The sequence below is a fragment of the Hyla sarda genome, chromosome 9 (genome assembly GCF_029499605.1).
Source record: "Hyla sarda isolate aHylSar1 chromosome 9, aHylSar1.hap1, whole genome shotgun sequence".
Lineage (NCBI taxonomy): Eukaryota > Metazoa > Chordata > Amphibia > Anura > Hylidae > Hyla > Hyla sarda.
The window spans coordinates 171807758-171830054 of NC_079197.1; the positions used below are offsets into that span (position 1 = coordinate 171807758).

At 46.1% G+C, this 22297-nt stretch overlaps 1 protein-coding gene across 1 annotated transcript; it reads right to left on the reverse strand.

Moving 5' to 3' along the window:
* Positions 1–8167: 8167 nt before the first annotated feature.
* On the reverse strand, positions 8168–21691 carry HSD17B8 (hydroxysteroid 17-beta dehydrogenase 8). Its single transcript, XM_056538695.1, has 9 exons — positions 21566–21691; positions 19279–19481; positions 19079–19195; positions 16023–16118; positions 15528–15613; positions 15027–15111; positions 11086–11128; positions 10824–10898; positions 8168–8762 (listed from the first exon to the last, which is right to left on the reverse strand). Exons 1-9 carry the CDS (start codon positions 21609–21611, stop codon positions 8746–8748), a joined length of 768 nt encoding a protein of 255 aa, XP_056394670.1. The 5' UTR covers positions 21612–21691; the 3' UTR covers positions 8168–8745.
* Between the last annotated feature and the right edge of the window lie 606 nt (positions 21692–22297).

The window sequence follows — 22297 nt, forward strand, 5'->3', positions numbered from 1 at the left end:
CTATTAAAAAATCTTAATCCTTCCTGTACTTATTAGCTGCTGAATACTACAGAGGAAATTCTTTTCTTTTTGGAATACTCTCTTCTCTGATGACATCACGAGCACAGTTCTCTCTGCTGACGTTATTATAATAATAATAACACTTTATTTATTGTTGTCCTTAGTAGGATTTGAACCCAAGTCCCCAGCACTGCAAGGAAGCAATGCTAACCACTGAGCCACCATGCTGCCCTTAGCACACAGCTGCTATGCACGGTTGCTAAAATGGACAGAGATGTCAGCAGAGAGCACTGTGCTCGTGATGTCATCAGTGTTCCAAAAATAAAGGAATTTCCTCTGTAGCATTCAGCAGCTAATAAGTACTGGAAGGATTAAGATTTTTAATAGAAGTAACTTACAAATATGTTTAACTTTCTGCCACCAGTTGATTTAAAAGAAAAAAGGTTTTCACCGGAGTACCCCTTTAAAAATGTATACTTAAAAAAACAGATGCAACCGGACATCATTTTTCTAACCGTATAGGGCAGTGGTCTTCAACCTGCGGACCTCCAGATGTTGCAAAACTACAGCTCCCAGCATGCCCGGACAGCCGTTGGCTGTCCGGGTATGCTGGGAGTTGTAGTTTTGCAACATCTGGAGGTCCGCAGGTTGGAGACCACTGGTATAGGGGTTAAAATTTGTACACACGTTTTGATACGGTTTAGTCCGGTTTTGAGGAATCCGTTTTTTTTCAACTACCTGATACGGGAAGTGTATTGCATAAACGTGGTGTGAACGCAGCCTTAGACTACATTCTCGTCATCTTTCAGGTGAATAAAGATATCCCGACACATACCGTGGCGCACCCAATACCCTTTTTTTAGACTCAAAAATATCCAGTAGACTGAATATAGCCACTAGTACGCTTCAATAGAGGTTTTCAGTTCTATTATGTTGCACTCATTTTCTCAGTTTCTTTTGTGTCTTTTTTGCGCATTTTTTTACAGAGCATTTCCTTTAGTTTTCTATGTTTTGGTGGTTGGCGGATCCTTTTTTTTTGCAGTGGATAGCTAGTTATCGCGTGCTTTCTCATAATTTGCGCATAATTTTCCACAACCCTACACCATCAATGTGTCAGATGATCGACTACCTTGAGTCCCCCGTAGGGGTTTTTCTAAGTTTGCGCAAAATGTATCATCTGCCGTGCCCACGTATGATAAATTTTGCACAACAGCGCAAAATATTAACCAGTAGAAACAGAAGAAATAAAAGGCCACCGCGCACCAACAATAATAAATGTCCCCCTATGAGTGCACCACGGTATATGTTGGAATATATGATGCATTCGGGGGTCTGAGAAACGGAATACGTTTTTTTTTTACCCCCTTATAGACTCTATGAGGGAAATTTATCAAAACCTGTGCAAAGGAAAAGTTGCCCAGTCGCCCATAGCAACCAATCAGATTGCTGCTTTCATTTTGCAGAGGCCTTGTTAAAAATGAAAGAAGCGATCTGATTGGTTGCTATGGGCAACTGGACAACTTTTCCTCTGGACGGGTTTTGATAAGTCTCCCCTTATATCTATACCACAATTTTTTTTTTCTCTACAGGGGCTGTTCACATTACGTTATACGTCAGGGCATTTTAGGCTGGGGTTACACATGGCGTGACGTCATGAAAACGGAAACCCCAAGTTTCCGTGTTCGGAACGCCACGGTGTGGGTCCGGAGATCCAAAAGATAGGTATAAGATGTCTGATCACGGGGGGGTCCGGCTGCTAGGAACCCCCGGATGAGACATCTTACTCCCTATCCTTTGGATTGGGGATAAGATGTCTAGTGGTGGAGTACCCTTTTAAGGATCCGGTCACGTCTTTTTTCTGGTAGATTTTGTTACCCGTTGAAATGAATGGGTGGCAAAAGGACGTGTGAACGGACCCTAAGGCTCGTTCACATGGGCGGATCTGATTGCAAACTCGCAGTGGGTTTCCCGCTGCGAGTTTGAACGGGGACGGGCTCTCCGCAGCAAATTCCGCTACTGAAAATCTGCAGCATACCCCATTGACTTCAATGTGTAGGAAAATCAGCAACAGAAAATATGCTGCTCAAAAAATAAAGAGAACACTAAGATAACACATCCTAGATCTGAAAGAATGAACTAATCGTATGAAATACTTTCGTCTTTACATAGTTGAATGCGCTGACAACAAAATCACACAAAAATTATCAATGGAAATCAAATGTATCAACCCCTGGAGGTCTGGATATGGAGTCACACTCAAAATCACAGTGGAAAACCCCACTACAGGCTGATCCAACTTTATGTAATGTCCTTAATACAAGTCCCAATGAGGCTCAGTAGTGTGTGTGGCCTCCACGTGCCCGTATGACCTCCCTACAACACCTGGGCATGATCCTGATGAGGTGGAGGATGGTCTCCTGAGGGATGTCCTCCCAGACCTGGACTAAAGCATCCGCCAACTCCTGGACAGTCTGTTGTGGATGGAGCGAGACGTCCCAGATGTGCTCAATCGGATTCAGGGGAATGGGCGGCCAGTCCATGGCATCAATGTCTTCCTCTTGCAGGAACTGCTGACACACTCCAGCCACATGAGGTCTAGCATTGTCTTGTATTAGGAGGAACCCAGGGCCAACCGCACCAGTATATGGTCTCACAAGAGGTCTGAGGATCTCATCTTGGTACCTAATGGCAGTCAGGCTACCTCTGGCAAGCACATGGAGGGCTGTGCGGCCCCCCAAAGAAATGCCACCCCACACCATTACTGACCCACCGCCAAACCGGTCATGCTGGAGGATGTTGCAGGCAGCAGAACGTTCTCCATAGCGTCTCCAGACTCTGTCACATGTGCTCAGTGTGAACCTGCTTTCATCTGTGAAGAGCACAGGGCACCAGTGGTGAATTTGCCAATCTTGGTGTTCTCTGGCAAATGCCAAATGTCCTGCACGGTGTTGGGCTGTAAGCACAACCCCCACCTGTGGACGTCAGGCCCTCATACCACCCTCATGGAGTCTGTTTCTGACCGTTTGAGTGGATACATGCAGAGACACAGCAAACCTTCTTGCCTGGATGAGCTGCCCTACCTGAGCCACTTGTGTGGATTGTAGACTCCGTCTCATGCTACCACTAGAGTGAAGGCACTGCCAGCCTTCAAAAGTGACCAAAACATCAGCCAGGAAGCATAGGAACTGAGAAGTGGTCTGTGGTCACCACCTGCAGAACCACTCCCTTATTGGGGTGTCTTGCTAATTGCCTATAATTTCCACGTGTTGTCTGTTCCATGTGAAATTGATTGTCAATCAGTGTTCTTCCTGAGTGGACAGTGGGATCTCACACAAGTGTCAGTGACTTGGAGTCACATTGGGGGGAGATTTATCAAAACCTGTGCAAAGGAAAAGTTGCCCAGTTGCCCATAGCAACCAATCAGATTGCTTCTTTCATTTTGCAGAGGCCTGGTTAAAAATGAAAGGATCTGATTGGTTGCTATGGGCAACTTTTCCTTTGCACAGGTTTTGATAAATCTCCCCCATTGTGTTGTTTAAGTGTTCCCTTTATTTTTTGAGCAGTGTATTTAGACAAATACATAGGTTGGTTAGGGGGGGATAGGATGGGCTATGGGTTTATATCCCTGGAATACCCCTTTAATGGCGTGCAGCACGTGTTCCTCACTCAGCGTCTGGTCCCATCCCAGCAGTCGGACCCCCGCGATCAGCTACTTATCTCCTATCCTGTCAATTTTCGGCAGAGATTTCCTTTAACTGTGTCAGGTCTTATAAACCCCACGGCCACATTACTGAATCCCACAGTGTACAGACAGGTGCAGTTGCCCATAGCAACTAGATTCCATTTTTTTTTATTCTTTGCAACATTAAAGTTCCATCTTAATTGGTTGCTACTGGCAACTCCCCTTTGATTCTGAATATTATCTATGTATTCTTCAGGTCAGTACTAGAGATGAGCGAACTTACAGTAAATTCGATTCGTCACGAACTTATCGGCTCAGCAGTTGATGAACAGCCGAAGGCTGTCCGGGCATGCTGGGAGTTGTAGTTTTGCAACAGCTGGAGGCACACTGGTTGGGAAACATTAATGTATAGGTTCTCGTGTATGCCTTGTGCTCACCTGTTTTAGCCGATGTGGCAGGTATGAGATTTTTTGCCCATAACGATAACAGTGGCATGCTGGGAGTTGTAGTTTTGCAACAGCTGGAGGCACACCAGTTGGGAAACATTAATGTAGAGGTTCTAGTGTATGCCTTGTGCTCACCTCTTTTAGACAATGTGGCAGGTATGAGTTTTTTTTGCCCATAATGATAACAGTGGCATGCTGGGATTTGCAGTTTTGCAACAGCTGGAGGCACACCGGTTGGGAAACAATGTAGAGGTTCTCGTGTATGCCTTGTGCTCACCTGTTTTAGCCGATGTGGCATGTATGAGTTTTTTTGCCCATAATGATAACAGTGGCATGCTGGGAAATGTAGTTTTGCAACAGCTGGAGGCACACCAGTTGGGAAACAATAATGTAGAGGTTCTAGTGTATGCCTCGTGCTCACCTCTTTAAGCCGATGTGGCATGTATGAGTTTTTTTGCCCATAATGATAACAGTGGCATGCTGGGATTTGCAGTTTTGCAACAGCTGGAGGCACACCGGTTGGGAAACATTAACCCCTTCCCGACCTATGACATACCTGTACGTCATGGGTGGCAAGGTGTTCCCGACCCATGACATACAGGTACGTCATGAACATTACTGCCGCTACTCGCGGCACCCCGCAGCGCCCGGAAGGATGGTGGCTATCACTGATAGCCAGCCATCTTACTATGCGACCACGGGGGGTTTCATCCCCCACCCCCCCCAGCGATCGCTGCTATCAGCTGGTCAAATCTGACAAGCTGATAGCAGCGCGGTGTGTGAGTCCCGATTAAGGGGATCAGGACACACACCGCTCTGCTAAGTGTCCCTAACCCGTCCCCCGGCGTCACATACCTGTCCGAGCGGTGTCCCGAGCGGTCCCGGCGCGAGCAACGTCCTCCAGGCGGTCCCGGCGGCGCTGTGTCCCGGAGGTGAGTTTACGGCAGCAGGGCGGCATCTTCATTGGCAGCAGTGAGATCGCCGTAAAGCGATCTCACTGCTGCCTCTGAGAGTTTCAAAACTGCAACTCCCAGCATGCCCAGACAGCCTTTGTCTTTCTGGGCATGCTGGGAGTTGTAGTTTTGCAACATCTGGAGGTCCTCAGTTTGGAGACCACTGTATAATGGTCTCCAATCTGTGCTCTACCAGATGTTGCAAAACTACAAATCTCAGCATGCTCAGTCTGTCCAGGCATGCTGGGAGTTGTAGTTCTCTAACATCTGGAAGAGCACAGATTGGAGACCATTATACAGTGGTCTCCAAACTGTGGACCTCCAGATGTTGCAAAACTACAACTCCCAGCATGCCCAGACTGCCCAAGCATGCTGGAAGTTGTAGTTCGGCAACATATGATCCTTCAGATATTGCCGAACTACAACTTCCAGCATGCCTGGGCAGTCTGGGCATGCTGGGAGTTGTAGTTTTGCAACACACTGGTTTGGAAACACTAAGTTTGGTTGCAAAACACTTGAAAGTTTATTACTTAACTTAGTGTTTCCAAACCAGTGTTCCTCCAGCTGTTGCAAAACTACAACTCCCAGCATGCACGGACAGCCAAAGGGTATGCTCGGAGTTTGCAACAGCTGGATGTTTGCCCCCTCCCCCCAATGTGAATGTACAGGGTACACTCACATGGGCGGAGGTTTACAGTGAGTGCTGCAAGTTTGAGATGGCGCAAATTTTGCGCTGCAGCTCAAGCTTCCAGCGGCAAACTTGCTGTGAACCCCCGCCCATGTGACTGTACCCTAAAAACACTACACTACACTAACCTAAAATAAAAAGTAAAAAACACTACATATACACATACCCCTACACAGCCCCCCTCCCCCCCAAAAAAATGAAAAACGTCTGGTACGCTACTGTTTCCAAAACGGAGCCTCCAGCTGTTGCAAAATAATAACTCCCAGTATTGCCGGACAGCCATTGACTGTCCAGGCATGCTGGGAGTTTTGCAACAGCTGGAGGCACCCTGTTTGGGAATCACTGGCATAGAATACCCCTATGTCCACCCCTATGCAAATCCCTAATTCAGGCCTCAAATGCGCATGGCGCTCTCTCACTTTGGAGCCCTGTCGTATTTCAAGGCAACAGTTTTGGGACACATATGGGGTATCGCCGTACTCGGGAGAAATTGCCTTACAAATTTTGGGGGGCTTTTTCTTCTTTAACCCCTTATGAAAAGGTGAAGTTGGGGTCTACACCAGCATGTTAGTGTAAAAAAATAAATTTTTTACACTGACATGCTGGTGTTGCCCTATACTTTTCATTTTCACAAGAGGTAAAAGGGAAAAAAGACCCTCTAAATTTGTAATGCAATTTCTCCCGACTACGGAGATACCCCATATGTGGGCGCAAAGTGCTCTGGGGGCGCACAACAAGGCCCAGAAGGGAGAGTGCACCATGTACATTAGAGGCGATTTGCACAGGGGTTGCTGATTATTACAGCAGTTCTGACAAATGCAAAACAATAAATATCCATATGTGACCCCATTTTGGAAACTACACCCCTCATGGAATTTAATAAGGGGTGCAGTGAGCATTTACACCCCACTGGTGTATGACAGATTTTTGGAACAGTGGTCTGTGAAAATGAAAAATAAAATTTTTGATTTGCACAGTCCACTGTTTCAAATATCTGTCAAACGCCAGTGGGGTGTAAATGCTCACTGCACCCCTTATTAAATTCCATGAGGGGTGTAGTTTCCAAAATTGGGTCACATGTGGGGGTCCACTGTTCTGGCACCATAGGGGCTTCCTAAATGGGACATGCCCCCCAAAAACCCTTTCAGAAAAACTCACTCTCCAAAATCCCATTGTCGCTCCTTCCCTTCTGAGCCCTCTACTGCGCCCGCCGAACACTTTACATCCACATATGAGGTATGTGCTTACTCAAGAGAAATTGGGTTACAAATTTTAGGGTGATTTCTCTCCTTTTACCCCTTGTAAAAATTCAAAAATTGGGTCTACAAGAAAATGAGAGTGTAAAAAATGAAGATTTCGAATTTTCTCCTTCACTTTGCTGCTATTCCTGTGAAACACCTAAAGGGTTAAAACACTTACTGAATGTCATTTTGAATACTTTGGGGGGTGCAGTTTTTATAATGGGGTCATCTATGGGGTATTTCTAATATGAAGGCCCTTAAAATCCACTTCCAACCTGAACTGGACCCTGAAAAATTACGATTTTGAAAATCTTGAGAAAAATTGGAAAATTGCTGCGGAACTTTGAAGCCCTCTGATGTCTTCCAAAAGTAAAAACTTGTCAATTTTTTTATGCAAACACAAAGTAGACATATTGTATATGTGAATCAATATGTAATTTATTTGGAATATCCATTTTCCTTTCAAGCAGAGACTTTCAAATTTAGAAAAATGCTAAATTTTCAAAATTTTCATGAAATTTTTAGATTTTTTACCAAGAAAGGATACAAATATCAGTGAAATTTTACCAATAACATAAAGTAGAATATGTCACGAAAAAACAATCTCGGAATCAGAATGATAAGTAAAAGCATTCCAAAGTTATTAATGTTTAAAGTGACAGTGGTCAGATGTTCAAAAAATGCTCCGGTCCTGAAGGTGAAAATGGGCTGGGTCATGAAGGGGTTAAAGGGATATTCCTGGAAAAAAACCTTTTTTTTATATATCAACTGGCTCCAGAAAGTTAAACAGATTTGTAAATTACTTCTATAAAAAAATCTTAATCCTTCCAATAATTATCAGCTGCTGAAGTTGAGTTGTTCTTATCTGTCTGGCAACAGTGCTCTCTGCTGACATCTCTGCTTGTCTCGGGAACTGCACAGAGTAGAAGAGGTTTGCTATGGGGATGTGCTTCTACTCTGGACAGTTCCATCAGAGAGCACTTAGACAGAAAAGAACAACTCAACTTCAGCAGCTCATAAGTACTGAAAGAATTAAGATTTTTTAATAGAAGTAATTTACAAATATATTTAACTTTCTGGAGCCAGTTGAGATATATATATATATATATATATATATATATATATATATAAGGTTTTTCCTGGATAACCCCTTTAATGTAGAGGTTCTAGTGTATGCCTTGTGCTCACCTGTTTTAGCCGATGTGTCAGGTATGAGTTTTTTTTTGTCCATAATGATAACAGTGGCATACTGGGAGTTGTAGTTTTACAACAGCTGAAGGCACACCAGTTAGGAAACACTGCTTTAGGTACTGCGGGGAAGGGGGTTGTCATGGGGGGACATATTGTACAGATTTTATAATACCGGAGGGTATATGCTTACGTCAAAGTGCAAAAAAAGTGAACCCTAATAACTCAGTAACCCTAGAAACGATTCACGCAGTTGTTCCAAAATACAATCCATGTTGACCGCGGACTAGTGATTACATCGCAACGTTATACAGAGACAATAAAACACACAGCTCCGCGCCTCCTGACCACTCCCGCTAAAATTACACATAAAATTAGAAATATAAAATATATTAAATATTTATTATGGTAGTTATATCAAATATCTTTACAATTACGGTACAATAATTAGATGCGGTGGGCGGGGCCGGGCGCTCGTGGCTGTTTGGAGACTGTATGTCAGCAGGACATGGACTCTCACGATTCACACACCTTCATGACAAACCCATCATAAGTACAGACCCCCTGGGGAGACAAGAGAGGAAATCATGAGTAAGAGAAATCACTGCCTCCCGAGATCCTTATGGGTCACACATAGTGTATACGCATCATAATTCACACTGCAGGAAATTCAGTGGATTCTGCACCTAAAATCCCCTGCGCCGACACAATTCTCTCCTAGACGTCATTGGCTTTTGATTTATAGCTTCCTCCAAACCACTGGAGAAGAACTCAGTTTAATCACCCATAATGCAACGCGTTTCACAATAAGACTGCTTCATCAGACATGATGCCTGATGAAGCAGTCTTACTGTGAAACGCGTTGCATAAGTGATTAAAGGGGTTCTCCGGTGCTTAGACATCTTATCCCCTATCCAAAGGATGGGGACCCCCGTGATCTTGCACGCGGCACCCAGTTTCTAATCAGTCCCCGGTGCGCGTTCGCTCCGGGTCTCATTACCGGCGACCACAGGGCCGACGGCGTGTGACATCACGCCTCCGCCCCCGTGTGACGTCACGCTCCGCCCCTCAATGCAAGCCTATGGGAGGGGGCGTGACAGCTGTCACGCCCCCTCCCATAGGCTTGCATTGAGGGGCGGAGCGTGACGTCACACGGGGGCGGAGGCGTTACACGTTCCGGGGACTGATTACAAACGGGGTGCCGCGAGCAAAATCTCGGGGGTCCCCAGCGGCGGGACTCCCGCGATCAGGCATCTTATCCCCTATCCTTTAGATAGGGATAAGATGTCTAAGCACTGGAGTACCCCTTTAAAAGGGTACTCCCGTGGAAAACGTTTTTTTTTTTTTTAATCAACTGGTGCCAGAAAGTGACCTCTATTAAAAAAAAAAAATCTTAATCCTTCCATTACTTATTAGCTGCTGAATACTACAGAGGATATTCTTTTCTTTTTGGATTTCTTTTCTGTCATGACCACAGTTCTCTCTGCTGACCTCTGCTGTCTATTCTAGGAACTGTCCAGAGCTGTCCAGTTCCTAAAATGGACAGCAGAGGTCAGCAGAGAACAGAAGAGAAATCAAAAAAGAAAAGCATTTCCTCTGTAGCATACAGCTGCTAATAAGTACTAGAAGGATTAAGATTTTTTTAATAGAAGTCATTGACAAATCTGTTTAACTTTCTGGCACCAGTTGATTTAAAAAAAAAAAAAAAAAAAAAAAAAAGAAGTTTTCCCCGGGAGTACCCCTTTAAGCTGAGTTCTTCTCCAGTGGTTGTGTCCAGCGCCTCTTACTCCAAGTTTGGAGGAAGCTATATATCATGGTTCATTACAGATGTGGAGCGGCTGCAGGCATCTACACGCCCCCTCCCATAGACTTGCATTGAGGGGCGTGACCATGACATCACAATGGCCGTGGCCGACCCCCACAGCGCTCAGAACATTCACTTCCGAATGCTGGCCAGTGGAGTACCCCTTTAAAGTGGTATTCTGGCCATAGACATTTTATCCTTTATCCAAGATGTCTGATCGCCGGGGGAGGGGTCTATGCTGGGCTGCTGCTCCAGCCTCGGTAACCTCTGTGTTTCCGGGACTGGAGACGTGACGTTGCGCCCCCTCCCATAGACATGAATGGAGGGGGCATGGCGTGATGTCATGTCTCCAGTCCCGGAAACACAGAGGTTTGGAGCAGCAGCCCAGCGGCTTTGGATAGGGGATAAGATGTCTATGGCCGGAATACCCCTTTAAAAGGGGTACTCCGCTGCTCACCGTTTGGAACAAATTGTTCCAAACGCTGGAGCCGGGAGCCTGTGATGTCATAGCCCCGCCCCCTCATGACATCACACACCGCGCCCCTCAATGCAAGTCTATGGGAGGGGGCGTGACGGCTGTCACGCCCCCTCCCATAGACTTGCATTGAGGGGGCGGGGCTATGATGTCACAAGCTCCCGCCTCCAGCGTTTGGAACAGTTTGTTCCAAACGGTGAGCAGCGGAGTACCCCTTTAAATTCCCTACATCTTCCATCACTACAGCGCCCACTCTATGGAATAAAGGTTATAAACACACAACATGTTCTTCATGCGATTTTGGTTCCATAACCCAGATGTTCCTTTCCACATCCCTAATACTTACCTGTCACTTCTATACTTGTCCCGGTGATATATTTGCTGTCGTCTGAGGCCAGGAAAGCGCAAACATCAGCAATATCTGAAATAATAAGAAAATTATTTTCTAGTCACACCTTCTCTTCCTTCTGTCCTGGTCCTCCTGTTGTTCTTCCTGTCAATCACGTCCTAACATCCTGCTAGGAGAGCATTGTAAGGACAGGGCCAGAGGGGGATAGAGAAGACATGACCATGAACCTTAGAGAACAGAACACATTGAATGGATTTACCTTCAGGCTGTCCGAGTCTCCCCAGAGGTATCATACCCGAAATCTGTGGGAAAAATAACAACATCACTTAAAGGGGTACTCCGGTGGAAAACATTTTTTTTAGGTCTTTATAAGTCAACTGGTGCTAGAAAGTTAAACAGATTTGTAAATTACTTCTATTAAAATTTTTTTACCCTTCCAGTACTTTTTAGCAGCTGTATGAAATTCTTTTCTTTTTGAATTTCCTTTTTCTCTTGACCACAGTGCTCTCTGCTGACACGTCTGTCCATGTCAGGAACTGTGCAAAGCAGCATAGGTTTGCTATGGGGAGTAGTCATGACCCGTAGTCGTGACCCGAAAGAATCGGAGGCTGCAGCGCTGCATGCAGTTCCCATAGGGGTCCCCAGCGCCGGGACCCCCGTGATCAGACATCTTATCCCCTAAGAGGTCTCATCAGGACCGGGGGTTTTTCCATTTTTGCATTTCCGTTTTTTCCTCCTTGCCTTTAAAAAATCATAACTCTTTCAATTTTCAACCTAAATTTGCGCCACCAATTTTACTTTGTAATGACGTCAGTCATTTTGCCCAAAAATCTACGGTGAAACGGAAAAAAAAATCATTGTGCGACAAAATTGAAAAAACAAACAAACGCCATTTTGTAACTTTTGGGGGCTTCCGTTTCTACGTAGTACATTTTTCTGTAAAAATGACACCTTATTATTCCGTAGGTCCATACGGTTAAAATGATACCCTACTTATATAGGTTTGATTTTGTTGTACTTCTGGAAAAAATCATAACTACATGCAGGAAAATTAATACGTTTAAAATTGTCATTTCTGACCCCTATAACTTTTTTTATTTTTTCGTGTATGGGGCGGTATGAGGGCTCATTTTTTGCGCCGTGATCTATAGTTTTTAGCGGTACAATTTTTGCATTGATAGGACTTATTGATCATGATATAAAAAGTTACCAAAAATGCACTATTTCGGACTTTGGAATTTTTTTTGCGCGTACGCCATTGACCGTGCGGTTTAATTAACGATATATTTTTATAAGTCGGACATTTCCGCACGCGGTGATACCATATATGTTTATTTTTATTTACACTGGTTTTTTCTTTTTTTATGGGAAAAGGGGGGTGATTCAAACTTTTAATAGGGAAGGGGTTAAATGATCTTTATTCACTTTTTTTTTGCAGTGTTATAGGTCCCATAGGGGGCTATAACACGGCACACATTGCTCTCTTATACTGATCATTGTTATCCCATAGGGACCTATAACACTGCACACACTGATCTCTTATACTGATCATTGTTATCCCATAGGGACCTATAACACTGCACACACTGATCTCTTATACTGATCATTGTTATCCCATAGGGACCTATAACACGGCACACATTGATCTCTTATACTGATCATTGTTATCCCATAGGGACCTATAACACGGCACACATTGATCTCTTATACTGATCATTGTTATCCCATAGGGACCTATAACACTGCACACACTGATCTCTTATACTGATCATTGTTATCCCATAGGGACCTATAACACGGCACACATTGATCTCTTATACTGATCATTGTTATCCCATAGGGACCTATAACACGGCACACATTGATCTCTTATACTGATCATTGTTATCCCATAGGGACCTATAACACTGCACACACTGATCTCTTATACTGATCATTGTTATCCCATAGGGACCTATAACACTGCACACACTGATCTCTTATACTGATCATTGTTATCCCATAGGGACCTATAACACGGCACACATTGATCTCTTATACTGATCATTGTTATCCCATAGGGACCTATAACACTGCACACACTGATCTCTTATACTGATCATTGTTATCCCATAGGGACCTATAACACTGCACACACTGATCTTTTACATTGATCAGTGGTTTCTCATAAGAAACCAGTGATCGATGATTCTGCCGCTTGACTGCTCATGTTTGGATCTCAGGCACTGAGCAGTCATTCGGCGATCGGACAGCGAGGAGGCAGGTAGGGATCCTCCAGCTGTGCTGTAAGCTGTTCGGGATGCCGCAATTTCGCCACGGCTATCCCGAACAGCTCCCTGAGCTAACCGGCATGCTTTCACTTTCGACGCTGCATTCAACTTTGAACGCCGCATCTAAAGGGTTAATAGCGCGTGGCTAACGCCGTGGCCCCGCGTTATAGATCAGGAGCGGACACATGACGTACCAGTACGTCATGTGTCCTTAAGGAGTTAAGATGCCTTGGGGCAGAGTACCCCTTTAAGATGTTGTTGGATTATTAAATTCCGGATTATGCAACTCTATTGACAGTTTAGGTGAAATACTGGGAATACCATCCCTACAACACTCTTATACCAATATTGATGCAGTATTAGCGTGTATTTTTGATATTTGGTATCCTATCACAAGGATTTGAAGCACGGTCTCCTTAAAGAGTACATATCATGATCTAATCCCCCCCCCAAATCTGTCCCTGACTCTCACTGACACTATCCCTGTGTTTCTTTTCATTCAAAACCCCTACGTGATTTATTGCCTTCTTGGCTGCTCATTCAGCTGTCCTAGTGTGAGGGAGGAAGGGGGCGTGGCCCAGCATAGAGCAGCCGGCAGCTCCGAATCTTCTCTCTGTTTACAAGTGCATGTGCAGAGAGAAGAAAGATCGGAGCTCAGATAGTAAAATGAATGAGGGCATGCTGCAAGGCAGAGTCATGAGTATGCTCTGCTGTGCTATGAGCACAGTGCTGGCTCCTGTCTGTCTAACTGACAGGCAGGGAGCAGTGCTGAGCTTGTCTGTGTCCCGGCTGAAGTCTGAGATTTAAGACTCCAGCATGAGTCTGAAATCTATATTAAAAAATAAAAAATAAAAAAAAAAGGCTTGCGGCCAGGACTGGTAGGGAGACCCCTAGTGATCATTTTTTTCAAAGTGGAAAATTAAATAGAAAGAAGAATATATTTTAATAACATGCAATTGGAAAATTATTCTGCATTAATTTATATTATATCAAAAGTTTTTTTTGATGAAAGGTGAAACCCTTTAAATATTATTCCAGGAAACATTATGCACCAGTTTATCTGATGGAGTCCTTGAGGTCTGGTTTTTGCACAGTTTAAAGGGATACTCCACTGTAAAACTTTAAATTTTTTATTAAATCAATTGGTGCCAGAAATGTAAACAAATTTGTAAATTACTCCATTTAACAATCTCAATCCTTCCAGTACTTATCAGCTGCTAAATGCTCCACTGGAAGTTTTTTTCTTTCTGAATTTCCTTTCTGTCCGACCACAGTGCTCTCTGCTGACACCTCTATCCATTTTAGGATCTGTCTAGAGTCCAAGCAAATCCCCATAGCAAACCTCTCCTGCTCTGGACATTTCCTAAAATCAACAGAGGTGTCAGCAGAGAGCACTGTGGTCAAACAGAAAGGAAATTCAAAAAGAAAAGAACTTCACGTGGAGCATATAGAAGCTGATAAGTACTGGAAGGATTAAGATTTAAAAATGGAAGTCATTTACAAATCTGTTTAACTTTCTGGCACCAGTTGATTTAAAAAAAAAAAAAAAAAACATGTTTTCCAGTGGAGTACCCCTTTAACCCTCGAATACTATTCATTTTTAAAGACTGACAGCAAAAGAACAGCCAAAGGCTGCTACATTGTAAAAACCATCCTGTGACAGGGAAGGGATAGTAGAATGGGAGCTGAATACATTTGTATGCAGTCAGCTCCCCCTAGTGGCAGTTGCAGGAAGCGGACTTGATAATGCTACAACGTTTCCCGCCTTCGGCTGTCCGGGCATGCTGGGAGTTGTAGTTTTGCAACAGCTGGAGGCACCCTGGTTGGTAAACGGTGCACTAGAGTAAAGAGGGCCCTGACACTACAAGCCCCAAATGTGTAACCAAAGGGGGATAGTAAAGTCCCACTAGACCCAGTCACATCAGCTCACTTTGTCCAGCACTTTCTGTGGGACTTTATCCGTCATTGGGGTGGCAATAAATCCAGGTAATACTGTGTTACAGCGGATACCGAACCTGTGAGGGAAGAAAATTAAGCAGGGTCAGTACACAAACACTCCCTGATCACATTAAAGGGGTACTCCACTGGCCAGCGTTCTGAACATTTAGTTCTGAACACTGTGTGCATGCTGTGGGGGTCAGCCACGCCCCCTCAATGCAAGTCTAAGGGAGGGGGCGTGGCGTACGCCACGCCCCCTCCCTTAGACTTGCATTGAGGGGGCGTGGCCGACCCCCCGCAGCGCGCACACAGTGTTCAGAACTAAATGTTCAGAACGCTGGCCAGTGCAGTAGCCCTTTAAGTGTCTTTCATAAAACCTATATACAGATTGGGGGATATTGACACAGCTGCAGGGTTTGTTAGAGAAAGTTCCGATACACTGTAACAAACCCTTCCTCTGCGCTCATCATGGTCGGCTCATTTTTATACTCACTTGGCTAGTTCTTTGGCCGCAGTCTTGGTAAGACCTTCAACTCCGGCTTTAGAGGCAGCGTAGTTGGCTTGACCGAGATTTCCCACCTGCAGCAGATAGAATGATCATCGTACGACGCCATGTTGTATCGGCGACTGCACCGAGCTCGGAGGACCGCCACACCTCGTGCTGATGCCGCCACAGTGCTCTCTGCTGACACCTCTGTCCGTGTCAGGAACTGTCCGGAGCAGGAGAGGTTTGCTATGGGGATTTGCTCCTGCTCTGGACAGTTCCTGACACGGACAGAGGTGTCAGCAGAGAGCACTGTGGTCACACTGGAAAGAACTACACAACTTCCTCTGGAGCCTACAGCAGCTGATAAGTACTGGAAGGATTAAGATTTTTATATAGAAGCAATTTACAAATTGATATAATATTCTGGCACCAGATGATTTAAAAACTTTTTTTCCCCCCACCAGAGTACCCCTTTAACTCATAATTACTTTGTCGTCTCACCTTTCCCACGATGCTTCCAATGTTGATGATGGACCCGCCGTTCTGTCCGCTGGACACAATAGATCGGGCCACGGCTTGTGTGATGAGGAACGGACCCTTCAGGAAACAAAGAGAAGGTTAAAAAAGATGGCAGCCACCACCTGTAATATCCCTGCCTCTGACCTCCCTTGTATTCATCAGAAGAGAATGAAGAAACTATAGACCTCCCCTATATCCTGATCCCATAGAGATAGCAGCAGTATACAGATAGAGCTGGAGGGGAGGTGTATAACTACTATATATTCTGATCCCATAGAGATAGCAGCAGTATACAGATAGAGCTGGAGGAGAGGTGTATAACTACTATATATTCTGATCCCATAGAGATAGCAGCAGTATACAGATAGAGCTGGAGGGGAGGTGTATAACTACTATATATTCTGATCCCATAGAGATAGCAGCAGTATACAGACAGAGCTAGAGAAGAGGTGTATAACTACTATATATTCTGATCCCATAGAGATAGCAGCAGTATACAGACAGAACTGGAGGGGTGGTGTATCACTACTATATATCCTGATCCCATAGAGATAACAGCAGTATACAGATAGAGCTGGAGGAGAGGTGTATAACTACTATATATTCTGATCCCATAGAGATAGCAGCAGTATACAGACAGAGCTAGAGAGGGAGGTGTATGACTACTATATATTCTGATCCCATAAAGAAAGCAGCAGTATACAGAGAGAACTGGAGGGGAGGTGTATCACTACTATATATCCTGATCCCATCAAGATAACAGCAGTATAAAGATGGAACTGGAGGGGAGATGTATATAACTACTATATATCCTGATCCCATAGAGATAACAGCAGTATACAGCTAGAGCTGGAGGGAAGGTGTATAACTACTATATATCCTGATCCCACAGAGAGAGCAGCAGCAGTATACAGCTAGAGCTGTAGGGGAGGTGTATAACTACTATATATCCTGATCCCATAGAGATAGCAGAAGCAGTATACAGATAGAGCTGGAGGGGAGGAGTATAACTACTATATATCCTGATCCCATACAGGTAGCAGCAGTATACAGATAGAGCAGGAGGAGAGGTATATGACTACTATATATCCTGATTAGGGATCGACCGATATCGTTTTTTAGGGCCGATACCGATAATCGGTGGAGGTTAGGGCCGATAGCCGATAACTTATACCGATATTCCGGTATAAGTTATTGGCTATTTATCCCCCCGCGACACCGCTGCAGATCATTGATTTAAAGTGGGCGCTATAAATCAATGCACTGCAGTGGCTTTTGCGGTGCCATAGACCGCCGCCACCACCCGCTACCTGTTCCCGGGGTCCACTCTACATCTGGCTCCGGTGGCGTCCTCCTGAGCTGTTGCTGTGCGCACTGACGGTGACGTCACGTCAAGCACGTCACTCTTCATTGCGCACAGCGTAACGCAGGACGCAGCAGGAGCCAGAAGTAGCGTGGGCTCCGGGAACAGGTAACTATAAAACCGGAGATGGGGGAGGCAATGGGGCCGGGGCGATGCGGTGGGGGGTGCGACGTGACGCAGTGGGTCGAGGGGGGGCGGTCGTGGTGCGGTGGGGGCGGTGTGAGGCATTATCGGCTTATCGGCAAGGTAATTGCCGATACCGATAATGCCCAAAATCCTGATTATCGGCCGATAATATCGGCCAAACCGATAATCGGTCAATCCCTAATCCTATACAGGTAGCAGCAGTATACAGATAGAGCTGGAGGGGAGGTATATAACTACTATATATCCTGATCCCATAGAGACAGGTGCAGCAGTATACAGATAGAGCTGGAGGGGAGGTGAATAACTACTACTTATCATGATCCTATAGAGATAGCAGCAGTATACAGATAGAGCTGGAGGGGAGATGTATAACTACTATATATCCTGATCCCATCGAGATAACAGCAGTATACAGATGGAACTGGAGGGGAGATGTATAACTGCTATATATCCTGATCCCATATAGATAACAGCAGTATACAGATAGAGCTGGAGGGGAGGAGTATAACTACTATATATCCTGATCCCATACAGGTAGCAGCAGTATACAGATAGAGCAGGAGGAGAGGTATATGACTACTATATATCCTGATTAGGGATCGACCGATATCGTTTTTTTAGGGCCGAAAGCCGATAACTTATACCGATATTCCGGTATAAGTTATCGGCTATTTACCCCCCCGCGACACAGCTGATGATCATTTATTTAAAGTGGGCGCTTTAAATCAATGCACTGCAGTGGCTTTTGCGGTGCCATAGACCGCCGCCGCCACCCGCTTCTCTCCCCCTGCCTGTCCGGGGGTCCCGAGTCCTATCACCGCCACCTCTCCCCCCACCGCGCCCCCCCATCGCCCCGGCCCCATTGCCTCCCCCATCCCCGGTTTTAGAATTACCTGTTCCCGGGGCCCGCGGTCCACTCTACATCTGGCTCCGGTGGCGTCCTCCTGAGCTGTTGCTGTGCGCACTGACGGTGACGTCACGTCACTCGTCATTGCGCACAGCGAAACGTAGGACGCAGCAGGAGCCAGAAGTAGCGTGGGCCCCGGGAACAGGTAATTATAAAACCGGGGATGGGGGAGGCAATGGGGCCGGGGCGATGCGGTGGGGGGTGCGACATGACGCAGTGGGTCATGGGGGGGGGCGGTCGTGGTGCGGTGGGGGCGGTGTGAGGCATTATCGGCAAGGTAATTGTCGATACCGATAATGCCCAAAATCCTGATTATCGGCCGATAATATCGGCCAAACCGATAATCGGTCAATCCCTAATCCTATACAAGTAGCAGCAGTATACAGATAGAGCTGGAGGAGAGGTATATAACTACTATATATCATGATCCTATAGAGATAGCAGCAGTATACAGATAGAGCTGGAAGGGGAGGGGTCTGGGAGATAGCAGGAGAGATCTGATAGGTGGTGATGTCGTCCTGTAGTAGAACTAGTGATGATGAGTTTGCATGATATGGGCCAAAAAAACAACAAAACTAAGAGTTAACATATAGATATTTATTAGAATATATATACAAATACCTTTAGGTTGACGCTCAGCACCGAGTCGAAGCTTTCCTCTGATAGGCGAAGCAGAAATTCATCCCTGGTGATTCCGGCGCTATTCACAGCCACACGAGGAGGAGCAGAGAAGCGAGACTGCGGAGAGAGGACGCAGAGCGGTCACCGGCCTGTACTGTGAGCGCCGCTCTATGACACGAGGAGCCCAGAGTCAGGATCACCTGTATCTGCTCCATTACAGCGAGGACACTGTCAGATCTGGAGACGTCGGCTGTGAGGACCACATGGTCCTGTCCTGGGACACCACGTGACAGGCTCTGCAGGGTCTCATTAGCGGAGTCAATGTTAACATCAACAACGGCGACTGAAGCCCCTTCCTGTGACAGCCGCTGGCAGATGGCTCGTCCGATCCCGCTGCCACCACCTGAGGGGTCAAAACCAGAGAGAGGGTTAAAGGGGTATTCTGGCTTTCTAGTCCCCTATGCCCCCTCCATTCATGTCTATGGGAGGGGGCATGACGGCCGTGACATGAATGGAGGGGCGTGACATGACATCACTAGGGGGCGGGGCCCTGACGTCACGTCTCCGTCTCGGAGGCAGCGCCAGGCACAGAATGCCAGGAGCTGCCCTGAGATCATGGGGGGTCACCAGTGGCAAGACCCCTGCAATCATATAGCTTATCCCCTATCCTTTGCATAGGAGATAAGATGTATAAAGCCAGAATACCCCTTTAGGGTCTATTCACACGTACAGTATTCTGCGCAGGATTTCATGCTGTGTTCATTCATTCAGTTTACATTGAAATCTGCTGCAAAAAATCCTGCGCATCAAATCTGTGCAGAATACTGTACGTGTGAATAGACCATTAAAGGAGATATCTCATAGACAAATACGTATCCCCTATCCACAAGGTCCGAGTACTATGGCCCCCCACGACCTCCTGTATGGAGCCCCGCACCATGATCCCCGCACAAAGCCGGAACCCCCTCCATATATCTCTACGGGAGAGCTGAAGATTAATGAACAAACATATGGAGAGGCGGGATGCACCACTCCTGGGGAGAGCCAGGGCTCCATACAGGAGATCGCCAAGCGCTAGAACCCCTGCAATCTAAAACTTAGCCCCTATCCTGCAATTACTTATCCTATCCATAAGACTACTCATTTAAAGGGGGGACTCCGGTGGAAAACTTTTTTTTTTTTTTAAATCAACTGGTGCCAGAAAGTTAACAAGATTTGTAAATCTCTTCTATTAAAAAATCTTAAAGGGGTAATCCGCCCCTAGACATCTTATCCCCTATCCAAAGGATAGGGGATAAGATGTCAGATCGCCGGGGTCCCACTGCTGGGGACCCCTGGGATCGCTGCTGCAGCACCCCGCTATCATTTCTGCGCAGAGCGAGATCGCTCTGCACATAATGACGGGCGATACAGGGGCCGGAGCATCGTTACGTCATGGCTCCGCCCCTCGTGATGTCACGGCCCGCCTCCTATGGGAAGGGGGCGTGGCAGTTGTCACGCCCCCTGCCATAGACTTGCATTAAGGGGACGGGCCGTGATGTCATGAGGGGCGGAGCCATGACATAACGATGCTCCGGCCCCTGTATCGCACGTCATTACGTGCAGAGCGATCTCGCTCTGCGCAGTAATGATAGCGGGGTGCTGCAGCAGCGACCCCCGCGATCTGACATCTTATCCCCTATCCTTTGGATAGAGGATAAGATGCCAGGGGCGGAGTACCCCTTTAATCCTTCCAGTACTTATTAGCTGCTGACTACTACAGAGGAAATTATTTTCTTTTTGGAACACAGAGCTCTCTGCTGACATCACGAGCACAGTGCTCTCTGCTGACATCTCTGTCCATATTAGGAATTGTCCAGAGCAGCATATGTTTTCTATGGGGATTTTCTCCTACTCTAGACAGTTCTTAAAATGGATAGCAGAGGTCAGCAGAGAGCACTGTGGTCATGATGTCAGCAGAGAGCTCTGTGTTCCAAAAAGAAAAGAATTTCTTTTGCAGTATTCAGTAGCTAATAAGTACTGGAAGAATTAAGATTTTTTAATAGAAGTCATTTACAAATGTTTAACTTTCTGCCACCAGTTGATTTTAAAATTAAATGTTTTCTCTTGTAGTACCCCTTTAAGGCCACACACAGGTCAGTGTTCCCAAAGCTGTGGCTCTCCTGCTTTTGCAAAACTATAACCCCCAACATGCCTCGACAGCCAAAACATGCTGGGAGTTGTAGTTTCTCAACAGGAGGAGAGCCACAACTTGGGGAACAGAGTACAGGATTTCTTGCTCCAAGAGCATTTTGTGGTCCCCAAAATAAAGAACAGTAAATCCTCACAGGCTCTATTTATTTAGCTTCACTGTCCATGTATATACCAAATCTGTCCCCCCTGCTTTACAATGCAGCTCTGCTCCTTCCGAGGCTACAGAGGAGAGATCGGCCATAGACACAGATGATGGGGTCAGGGAGGAGACGCTTTTATAGAAAAAGAAGTGACCTGTCACCACAGCCAGCGTGCTCTTCAGCCTCATGGGCGCCGCCATGATGATGACCGGAAGTTCCCGATCATAGAAAAGACACTCGGGGGGTAGAGCGTCTAGTGCGCCTGCGCCTCCAGGGTCCGCGCGCGTTCTTCTCTATGGAGTTGAACATTCGGCGCTCTGTATGACGGTTTAGGAATTGTTGATCAAGCTGTGGGCGGGGCCTGGTGACACGTGACCCTGCAGCAGTCTGGGAGTTGTAGTTTTTACAGCAAGTTCGAAGGTTGCAGGATGTGTGGAAAGGATCAGGGAGTGTGGTGGCACATTATATATTTTTAGCAGCGTTTTCCAACCAGGGGGCCTCCAGCTGTTGCAAAACTACAACTCCCAGCATGCCCGGACAGCCAAAGGCTGTCCGGGCATGCTGGGATTTGTAGTTTTGCAACAGCTGGAGACACCCTGGTTGAAAAGCCACTGTATTTTATATGTATATAATTAGGGAACACCACTATGAACTAAGGGTCAATGTATACACCAGACCGTGAGCTGACCGGGGGCAATGTATACACCAGACCGTGTACTGACCAGGGGCAATGTATACACCAGACCGTGTACTGACCGGGGGCAATGTATACACCAGACCGTGTACTGACCGGGGGTAATGTATACACCAGAACGTGCACTGACCGGGAGCAATGTATACACCAGACCGTGTACTGACCGGGGGCAATGTATACACCAGAACGTGC

Coding starts and splice junctions, on each gene's coding strand:
- HSD17B8 (XM_056538695.1), bottom strand. CDS start 21,611: ATGGCGGCGCCCATGAGGCTGAAGAGCACGCTGGCTGTGGTGACAG. Junction 19,196..19,278: donor CTGTAATGGAGCAGATACAG/GTGATCCTGACT, acceptor CTCTCTCCGCAG/TCTCGCTTCTCTGCTCCTCC. Junction 10,899..11,085: donor GAGACTCGGACAGCCTGAAG/GTAAATCCATTC, acceptor TTATTATTTCAG/ATATTGCTGATGTTTGCGCT.